The sequence below is a fragment of the Trachemys scripta genome, chromosome 18 (assembly GCF_013100865.1).
Source record: "Trachemys scripta elegans isolate TJP31775 chromosome 18, CAS_Tse_1.0, whole genome shotgun sequence".
In the NCBI taxonomy this organism is placed as follows: domain Eukaryota; kingdom Metazoa; phylum Chordata; order Testudines; family Emydidae; genus Trachemys; species Trachemys scripta.
Window position 1 is genome coordinate 6,799,306 of NC_048315.1, and position 11,201 is coordinate 6,810,506.

The 11,201-nt window shown below is 38.4% G+C and overlaps 1 protein-coding gene across 1 annotated transcript; it reads left to right on the plus strand.

Annotated features, from left to right (window-relative positions):
- The first annotated feature begins 1,796 nt into the window (after positions 1-1,796).
- Positions 1,797-7,104, plus strand: PIGW (phosphatidylinositol glycan anchor biosynthesis class W). The gene is made up of 2 exons (XM_034752772.1): positions 1,797-2,398; positions 4,892-7,104. The coding sequence occupies exon 2, from the start codon at positions 4,900-4,902 to the stop codon at positions 6,418-6,420; it is 1,521 nt and encodes a 506-aa protein (XP_034608663.1). The 5' UTR covers positions 1,797-2,398; positions 4,892-4,899; the 3' UTR covers positions 6,421-7,104.
- The last annotated feature ends 4,097 nt before the right edge of the window (positions 7,105-11,201 follow it).

Here is an 11,201-nt window from a genome sequence, read left to right on the forward strand (position 1 = left end):
AGAGCGTGAAAGCCTTGGTCTTGCCCGCCCAGCCCAGCGCTTCTCCCAGCCTGACCGATTCAAGCGGCTAGAAACACGTGGCGCCCAGAACACACGTGTCTCTAGTTACAGCGCTCTCCCTCCTTCCCTGCTGCGGGTTTAAAAGCAGGAGGAAGGGGGTGGGAACGTTGCTGGCATCGATCTCTGGAGTAGGGGTTGATGGGACTTCATAGCAAATCCAGGGGTGTTGTCCTGAATCTTTAAAAGCAGCCCTTAATGCAGAGATGTTAGCAACGTTTTCTCCCACTTCCTCTTCTCAAACTTGTATGTGCCTGCCTGCACCGATCATGTCCATAAGCTAAGGGAGAGGGCATGTGGGTGTTTTGTTTACAACAGGGAAGTGGCAGTGGGGCTTTCTGTTTTGCAGGGGCACTTCACTTTGCCTCAGTTTCTCCAGCTGTAAAATGGCCATCCCTATCCCAGAGAAAGATCAGGGATAGCTCAGTGGTTTGAGCATTGGCCTTCTAAACCCAGGATTGTAAGTTCAATCCTTGAGGGGGCCATTTAGGCATTGGGGGCAAAAATTTGTCTGGGGATTGGTTCTGCTTTGAGCAGGGGATTGAACTAGATGATCTTCTGAGGTCCCTTCCAACCCTGATATTCTATGATTAATATTTGCAAAGTGCCTTGATGGTCAACAGTGCCCCCTAGAACTGCTAAATAATTTTTATAACCTTTTCCATAGCCTCGCTTTCGAGAAATACCACATATAAAATGTCATTTCCCATTCCTGCAAAGACTTAAAGTATATGCTTGCCTCTAGGCATGTGAGCGGTCCCATTTTCTTCATAGGACTGTCACATGCATGAAGTTGCATGTGGCTTTGCAGAATCAGGGCCCTAACTATTGACAATAAATTATCATTCAGAACTAAAAATACAAGTGTTTTTATTAAGTGCTTATCTTTAACTCTCATAACTTCAAAATAATTTAAAACACACAATATTTCACATAAAATCTAATGCCTAGACCACATGAAACCTTATATGTCAATAATAAAGCTCAAACAACTAACTGATAACTTCAGCATCAAACCCTCAACCCTCTTATTCCATAAACACTCAGAGGGAGGGGAAAAGTTGTTTTAAATGTTCTGCTTATATAAGACAACACCTACTCTGGGTGGCTTTGGGGGATCACTGATGTGGGATAGATGGACCCGAGGACCAAAATGTTCATGGGCAGCCAACAGCAAGACTTGGAACTTCAGGTGTATCAAACAGCGGGAGATTACGGGCCTTATAGGGGATCAGAACTTGGAAGAAAAGTTTCCACCCATTTTAAACTGCACAGCAATCCTGGGGTTTTTTTAGCATCAGGCCTGTATCCCATTCTTCTGTTTTGCAGGATATTAAAGAAAGTGTTCAAAAGCTCAGTGCAGAACAAAAATTGGGAATGGGGACATACTAGAGTAGTTTTCTACCTAGATGTCTCCTCCAAAATGAAATGTTCCAATATTTTGTGAAAACATTGTTTTAGAAGTCATTGTAATAATGGTATATCAATTTACCAAAACAGTAACCACCAAATTCCACCTATGGATACTCATCTGCAATTCCCATTGACATTAAGGAAAGCTGACGTCAATGGAAATTGAAGGTATATATTTGAGGGTGACATTTGGCCCTAAAAAGGGAGGTGAATTGCATCTCTTTGTATTTACAAGTGTAGGGAGATTTAGGCAACTCTCATATTCTCTACCTTTTTTCCCAACATTTGGAAAGTATAAAAGGGACATTTAAAGAAAAAGTTAGGAATGGGTCTTTTAATAACAGTGTTTTGCTTTTCTACTGAATATCTTGCATCCCAGGATCTTAAAATATTTTACAATCTTTAAATAATTAAGCAGCAGAAAATCCTCATGATATAGATCAATAAACCCCTAGAATGGATTGGAAGAGATTTCTGGAAAAGAGTGGAAAAGCGGTAAATATTTGGGTTGCACATAAAGAGGGATGGTAGAGAGATATTCCACACCTGCACAACTCTCTAATCAAAAACATTTTATCTAGTGGCAAATAATCAGGTATTATCTTTTATATGAGTAGAAAGTAAGGTGTGGCTCCTCCCTGCATTTGTTTTTCGTGGTGGCAGCTCTATACTAAGTAGAGAAGAGGTTTATTAGCCTACTTAGTATGTTGAATCAGGCAATGAAGGAAACCAGACTGGTTCCCTTAATGGTGAAAATGTCTGGAGGAAACAGAGTCCTCATTTACCTCTCTAGATTTGGGTTTTGGCAGGCTATCACCGGAAGTAAAAGCAAGCAGCAGAGAGAGTGAAACTAATGGTAGGTTGCAGAGACAGGGAGGAAGAACTTCATTTAACAAGCAAATTCTCTTCTGCATAGAGAACGCTCATGGTGAGAATCTCCATTTATAATAAATGTCAAAGTCAGAGATGTTATAGAAATTATTAAAATAAACCGTTACTATTTTTCATATGCTGGCTTATGCCTCAGAGCTCTTCCAAAATTACTTGGTATCTATCTATACTTTTGTCACATCCTACAAGAGATAAGAAATGAAACTACTAGATGGAACCATTGCTTAAAACAGTCTTTGAACTCATTTTATTTAATTGACAATGTGTAATGCAATATTTTGGATAATTTATTGCTATTATTTATATAGTGCTATTTATGTGAATGGTACTTTACAGAGAGACAAGAGAGCAGGTCCCTGGCCTTAATGCCTTAAAATCTAAATAGACAAAATACAGACAAACTAGGAGGGCAAGGAGTCCAATACGAAAATTGAAGCGATTGATCAGTTGAATTTAGCTGTATCTTGGTATGCTATATATTTGCAATGTTCTTTGTTATGATTTCTGTGAGTTTAAATTAAAGAATTATGAGATCAAGTAAGGCCTCAATCCTGCAAACACTTGTGCACTTTCTTAACATTACTGCCCTGTGTAGTTAATTTCAAAGGAAATATTCACAAAATTAAAGAGACAAGGTGGGTGAGTTAATCTTTTATTGCAGTGGTTCTTAACCAGGGGTACGCAGAGGTCTGGGTGGCACATCAGTTCATCTATATATTTCCCTAGTTTTACAACCGGCTACATAAAAAACACTAAGGAAGCCAGTACAAACTAAAATTTCATACAGAAAATGACTTATTATATATAGAGCAGTATACACTGAAATGTAAGTACAATATTTATATTCCAATTGATTTATTTTATAATTATATGGTAAAAATGAGAACATAAGCAATTTTTCAGTAATAGTGTGCTGAGACACTTTTGTACGTTTATGTCTGATTTTGTAAGGAAGTAGTTTTTAAGTGAGGTGTAACTTGTGGGTACACAAGAGAAATCTGACTCCTCTGGAAAGGTTGAGAGCCACTGTTTTATTGGACCAACTTCTGTTGGTGAAAGTGACAATTATGAGTTTACACAGAGCTCTTCTTCAGGTCTGGGGAAGGTTCTGTGGCCTGAAAAAGAGCTCTGAGTATGGCTCAAAAGCTTATGTCTTTCACCAACAGAAGTCCGTCCAATAAAAGATATTATCTTATATTTAATATCCTGGGACCAACACGGCAACACCACCACCGCAAACACAGTAATAAAGTTAAACATGTGTAGAAGGCCTAAGAGAGCAGGGGTGGTGAATTATTACATATGCTGTCGATGGAGATAGATCTAGTTTCAAAAGTATTTACAGTGGTAGGGAGACAAGGTGAAGTTGGTTATTTAATACTTCGTCCTGCCATGAGTGCAGGGGACTGGACTAGATGACCTCGCCAGGTCCCTTCCAGTTCTAGGATTCTATGATTTATTCCTAGTTCCTAATCCTGAGGAGTCATCTTCTAAGGAGCATTTGACAACAAGGTTTGTGCTGGAGAAATGTTCTAGGTAAAGAAAAGAGAAAACAGAGGAGAAAGAGTATGGTTGCTAAAGGTGAAGGCTACAAGAATTTTAGCATGACAGCTGTCCATGTACATCAGTGCCCCTTAGAATGTGTGTTTGATTACGCTGCTTGAATCTTTTTTTTTTAAATTATATTAATGGAAATTTAAACTAATATGTATGATATGCCTTTTTAAAATCCATTTTCAAAAACTTTTGCTGGGTTTGATCTACTAATGCATGTTGAAATCATTCTGCTTGCCTGGCTTCATCAACTGGTAAACTTTTGAATTTATTATTTAACATTATATGCAAAATTATTGTTAGTGCTTGTGAAAAATGAGGGATTAGCTTAACTGAAATGTTCTGTATATATCCATAAAACAAGTGAAGCATGGACAGGAGCAATGCTAATTTCCCCACCAGTATGCCTCCAGTATAACAATAAATGCTATGAGACTAATTACATATATGTTTTAACATTTATAACTTTCAGAAAAAATCCTTTGGTGTAACAAAACTATGTTTAAAAATATTGCTTCTAAATGTCTCACTATAACAAAGTCTCACTATAAAATTTATAATGCTAAACGTTGGGCATAAATCCTGCAGACACTTACACATGTGCTTAACTTTACTACTGTAAGTAGTCTCAAGTTAAGCACATACATAAATGTTTGCAGGAGGGGGCCTGTTATTGTGTGGGGTTGGGGGTGGGTGGGTTATTTTTATTAATAGATATTTTAAGAATAATTAAAAACCAACAAGATGGCCAAAACACTTCTTATGACATTGCAGCATTTCTTATGGGAAGCGTATGTTTTGGGAGGCAAAAAGAATTCACCTGTAACTAAAATTAAGTTGGTACTTATGAAAAATCATTTTTATTTAATGTCTTGTTTCCATATGTAAAAGGAAGCAGAGCCTAAATTAAACACCAACTTGAAAAACATTCTTGCATTACAAAAATTAATTCTAGTTTACATTTTTATTTGCCTAGGAAGAAGAATGTCACAAAAGCTGCTGAAAGAAGCCTTTATCAGTAACTTAAATGGAACGAGTTTGCTGGAAATTTCGATCGGTTTAACTCTAGCTCCACTGTGTCTAGCTTGCAGAGGGTTGCTGTTAATTTTGTATAATCTGTGCAATGGAAGACCTTTACAGTCAAGGAAATATCATCTACTACTAGACTTTACAGTGCTAGTAGCTCCTTTTGTGCTTGGCTGTACAATTTTGTCCCCTGTCCTCCCTCTTTTGCCAATAACTATTGGGGCCTTCTGTGCGGGCTTATTCTATAAAATATACAACAGACGAAATCATTATATCAGGACTCCTTTTAAGAAAATCATACATGATTTCCTGAAGACTAGCTTAGAACCAGACTACATTCCATCAATAACTGTGTTTCGTGTTTACGTCAACGTGTTAACTGCAATCAACATTCTAGCAGTGGATTTTCCACAGTACCCCAGACGGTATGCTAAAACTGAGACCTATGGAACAGGAGCTATGGATTTTGGAGTGGGAGCTTTTATTTTTGGTAATGCTCTTGTTTGTCCTGAAGTTAGACAAAAAACAGGTGTGGTGCAATCCAAATTCTCCTGTCTAGCAAGACAGTCATTATCTGTTTGGCCTTTAGTTTTTCTTGGCTTGGGACGACTGATCAGTGTTAAAGCTGTAGAATATCATGAACATTTTTCAGAGTATGGAGTGCACTGGAATTTTTTTTTCACTTTGGCAATTGTGAGAATGACAGCATCACTACTTTTAACTCTATTTCCAACCAACAAATCATGGATTGTTGCTATGATTCTTGCTGTATTTTATCAGCTTGTTCTTGACACTACCCATCTGAAGATGTTTGTTTTATATGGGAGTGATGGCAAAGATACAAGGGTTGGATTTTTAAATGCTAACAGAGAAGGAGTGTTCTCTCTTTATGGATATCTGGCTATCTATATGGCTAGTGTGCAAGTGGGGTTATATTTGTTAAAGAAGAGAACTTTAGTCAAGGACTGGATTGAAGTAATATGTTTCTTTCTGCTAACAGTTTTTACACTCTTTATATTTCTTCATATGTCTCAAGTTTATGTAGAGCCTGTGTCCCGCAGAATGGCTAATCTGTCTTTTTGCATCTGGATAGTTGCTCAGTGCCTGACATTTTTAATCTGTTTTTTAGTAACTGATCTTATTTTGGTGTTTACAAAACTTCTGGTAAATGGGTCTAGAGTGCCTTGCTGTTGGAATTTTACACAACCACTTAATACAAATACAAAGCACGATTCAGAGCCCACATCTATTAAAAGAGAGAGAAAGTCACTTAGTATTTGCATAATTAATGCTATTGATAAAAATCAGTTAGTTTTTTTCTTGCTAGCAAATGTTATGACTGGCATAGTGAATATGACGATAGATACAATCCACAGCAATACCTCATTTACCTTATTTGTGCTACACTTGTATATGTTTACTAACTGTTTAATTATGTATATATTGCACACACAAAATATATTATTAAAATACTGGTGACTATTGAAACTACTTGTGTTCTAGTACTTTGTATCTTAAGTGTACAAGTAAAATTTCTATTTTGCTGAACATTATTGTTAGCCATGCTCAAGTGATTGTTTTAATGGAAAATACAAATTTTGTCTTAGATTTATTTCTGTGCAAACACGTTGATTTGTAGTATACTGTGTATTTATAATTTATATCTAGGCTTGGCAGGATTCAGTGTTGAATATTTTTTTTAAGCATTTTTCCTATGTTTACCAATTTTTAAATTTCCAGGTGTGCAAAACTATGGGTTTTAAGCATTTTTTTTTTTTGTATTTTTATCTATTTAAATTTTCAGTTGTGGGAAATTATGGAGGTCAGACAATCATTTAACGATAATAGACGTTGAGACTCAAGAAGTTAAAGCTTTATAGCCATTAATGCACAAATTATCAAAATAACATCAGAATATACTAAGTAAATATCCTTAAATCAAACTCTAAGTTTTCAAGCAGCATTTTTCTTACTATGCCTTTCTGGAAATTTCAAATATTATTGATGGAAATATTTTTTGTTGTTGATTTGTGTGACAGTGAAATTGACATTTATCGGGGGGAAAAAAAATCCTTCCTAGCCTATTTTTACCAAATGATATCATCACCCAGTGAAATTTATGGGAAATATAACACTTTTTTTAAAATAAACACCTTACTTACATTTCTGAATCTCTTTATTTTTAAAAATGCATTTTAAAGTATTATCAACAAACTATTTATTGATCTTTGTCTTGATCTTGCAAACACCTGTGCACAAGAGTAACTTTACACATTGAATTCAAAAGGACTAATCACATGTGCAAGTGTTAGTAGGATTGGTGCCACTGTATGTACATTAACAGTTATTCCTGGATAAGAGGGAGAAAATAAATATTCTAAATGTAGACATATCTACAATTTATTAATTTAAGGTCTTGGTATGAATAAGGTATTAGAAACAATTATTTTATATAAGAAGGTAAATTATATTGAATAAATTAATACTTTAAAAACTGTGGTTGCAATCCTGCAAAGATTTATGCATATGCTTAGCTTTACAGACATTTTTAGACCTTTGACTTCAGAGGGAGTAATTACATGTGTAAAGTTAAGCACATGCATAATTTTCTGCAGGACTGGGGCCTAAATTTGCAATCAGTTACACAGTGATGAATGTAATATAAAAAGTTGGATAAAACAAATGCAAACACAGATTGGTCCATAAAACAAATACTTACAGATTAATAAAACTTTTCACTGGAAATTGGTGTATAGAACGCTGCTTTTTGTTGGGGGGGGTGGGGCGAAGAGGTTTAAATGCTTCCTCATGTGGTGTGACAGCTTATCATAAAAATAGTGATGGGAAAGCTCAGTCTCTTTTATCTTTATTTTAAAAGCAAGGGTGATCAGCTCCACTCACTGTTCCCTGAAGTCATTATTTTAATCATAGCTTACTTAGGACTGTACTTTTGGCAGCTGAAATCCTTTCAATTATTAACAGTTTATGTTAATTCTCCTTAGCATATAAATCAATTGCAAATTGTGGGGAAAGAGAATTCAGTGGTTTAGGATTCTAGCCTGGCACTCAGAAAGCCCAGCTTCAATTCCCTTCTTTGCCACAGTCTTTTTGTGTGACCTTGGGCAAGTCATTAAAATAAATAAATAAATAAAAAATTAATGGAGATATCCTATCTCCTAGAACTGGAAGGGACCTTGAAAGGTCATTGAGTCCAGCCCCCTGCCTTCACTAGCAGGACCAAGTACTAATTTTGCCCCAGATGGCCCCCTTAAGGATTGAACTCACAACCCTGGGTTTAGCAGGCCAATACTCAAACCACTGACCTATCCTTCCTCCCCCCCATAGCTCATTGCCCTATCTAAATTGCAGATAGTCATAGTTTCCTATCTCATAGAGATTTGAGGATAAATACATTAGACTGTGAGGCATTCCGTAATACCTTAGATAGAAATGCAATACAGATGGTAAAAATTTATTTAACAAATCTTTGTTCAGTTTCTTATGAACTAAAGGGTTCATTTCATCCTTACTGCACTGACTCAGACTTATAGTGAAGAGTGTGGCCTAATAATTGAAATTTGCCACGCTAACATAGCAAGTCTCAAAAACCATTACAAATTAAGATCCCATTCTTTCAATCAGTAGACAGACTTGTCTAGACAGGTCAGCTAACTCGGACCCTCCTGCTTTGCAGGGTTGCAGAGCTCAGGCTCCAGCCCAAGCCTGAACATCTACACAGCAATATTACAGCCCTGCAGACTGAGTCAAATGACCTAGGCCAACCACGGTTTTTAATTGCTGAGTAAATGTACCCTAGAGGAGGCCTGCTGTATCTATGCAGCGCCCCATTGACTCTACATGGGTTCAAGTCCAGGAGCATGCTGTTGATTGCAGGACTGAAGGCTTGGTTTGTAATGAAAAAAGACTAACAAGTGAGCCCTGTAAACCAATAGGATTGTAGTATGCAAATAAATTATGAAATAGGGGATGGGGTTGGCTCTTTTATCTCTGATGTCACAGTCCCAACAATGAACTATTCATAGTAGGTGGAAGATGGCAGAACTCCACATCATGGGTCAGTCACCCATTTTTAAAGCTATATAAAGTAAGTCATTCACCACTGAATTAGTGAGAATGCCAATTAATTCATGTTACTTATTGTCAATAACAAGCATAACAACTTCTGACCTGAGGCAATTGGCATAGTTTTTAGGACAATGTTTAGTCTATGAATAGTTACAGATAGCTAGCGATATTTCGGGGGCGGGCGAGGTTGTTGTGTTTAAAAAAAATATAAATAAATGCAAAGCAGAGTTCTTTGATCAAAAAAGCTGTTCACGTTAACTCCTGCGTGATAATTTGAGAAGATGCAAGAGAAGCTGGCACAATGTGAACAAGGCATTGGGTCATTTTTTGCTCATAGCACTCTAATGAGAAATTAAATGAGTTTCCAGTCTGCCTCACCAGCGTACTGCAGAATCCAAAGACCCTGCTGGAGAATTTAGGCCAGAGTACACAGGGTCTGGATAATCATGGTAGGCGAATCGGAGATTGCATTTGATGTTTGTATACGTTTTAGCCATGATTTCGGAAACGGTTCTGAAGTTTTCTCCTGCCTACATGTGCAATCTAATCATGTTCAGCAGCGACTATTGTAATATCCGTTAGCAGCAACAGCTATTTTTCATGGTGTACACAAGGCTAGAGAAGTTAACTGACTCGTCCCAGGTGAGGCAGCAAATAGGCATCAGGTGGGAATTAAACCTAGTTTTTATTTTAACCCCTATCCCACACACTACCATTTTCACCTCTACCTTTATCAGCAGTCACATAAAATGCAGGGATTTTCTTTTTAGCCCCCAACTTGCTCTCCTTCCCTTACTAGCTTTCTAATTTCTGTTTCACCTTACCCTCTTCATTTCCCCTAGGAGGGGAGGGGAGGGTCTCACCCAGTGCTTAATTTATAATGGAAGAGGTGCCAGGGCTCAAGCAATTTTTTTACTTTCATAACAGATACTGCAAGCCCAGAGGTGCAGAGCTATCTTCTTGGAGTGGAGCTCACTACCCTGGCCTTACCTGTCTTCTTTCAAGGGTTGGGGATATGTGTGTGTATTTCTGAGAGGCAGCCCTTCCTTTCCCCTTAGGTCCTGTTTTGAGCAAGGGTGTCTTTCAATTGTGTTAGCTTAACCTGACTGAAAAACCCTGTTAATACTTGTATAATGTAGGCAAACACATAAGAAGCCCTGTTGGCAGGTGGTGGTGTAGCACAGTATTTCATCTAGAGCTGGGTTTTAAAGGTGTGACCTTGGCACATGCTAGAAAAATTTAATATAGACAAGGCAAATGTCATACCTGTAACCCATGATAAACTGCTCAAGGGACAGCTTAGGCTGTAGCACAACTTCAGACATGTTAGTTTGTGTCCTCACTGGTATTAAGAGAGTTTTTCAACTATGACAGGTTTCAGAGCAGCAGCCGTGTTAGTTTGTATCCGCAAAAAGAACAGGAGTACTTGTGGCACCTTAGAGACTAACAAATTTATTTGAGCATAATCTTTCGTGGGCTCAAATAAAATTTGTTACTCTCTAAGGTGCCACAAGTACTCCTGTTCTTTTTTCAACTATGTTAAGCCAACTCGACTCAGCTAACGCGATGGAAAACCTTCCCAGCCTTTTACCCCCTCAAGACAGGGCCTTCGACCCGGTCTACACGTGGAAGTTTTACTGGCATAGCTATTTGGTCAGAGAGGGTGTGATTTTTTTTTTTTTTAAACCAACATAACTATGCCAATAAAAGCCCTCATGTCGACAGGGTTATACCAGCATAAGTGCTATAGCCAGAGGAACTCCATAAACACCACCCGTATAAGCATTTTAATACCAATTGAACTGTGTCCACACTAGAGCATTTTGCTGGTAGTTTTATTGCCATAACCAGAGCCCCCAAGTCAGGGGTGTCTCTGGGAGGTGCCTTGTACTATGTCCCCCCAGAGGGTGGATAAGTAGCTGACTCTCCAGGAGGTCCCCCTCACTGGGGTGTGTACCCCTCTTCAGGTGAGCCCCTCCCTCTCGCAGGGGGGTGCCCCCCACCTTCTCTCTTCCCAGAGGGTCTCCCCCCACGAGGGAGGTGCCCCCCTTACCCGGACAGAGGTCTCCTCAGCCAGCGCCTCAGGGGGGACGGGGGGCGGACTGATCCCTCCTCGCCGGCGTTGCCCCCGCGCCTCTCCTTGACCCGGGGCTGCCCCGAGTCCCCTCACCCTG

Coding starts and splice junctions, on each gene's coding strand:
- PIGW (XM_034752772.1), top strand. CDS start 4,900: ATGTCACAAAAGCTGCTGAAAGAAGCCTTTATCAGTAACTTAAATGGA.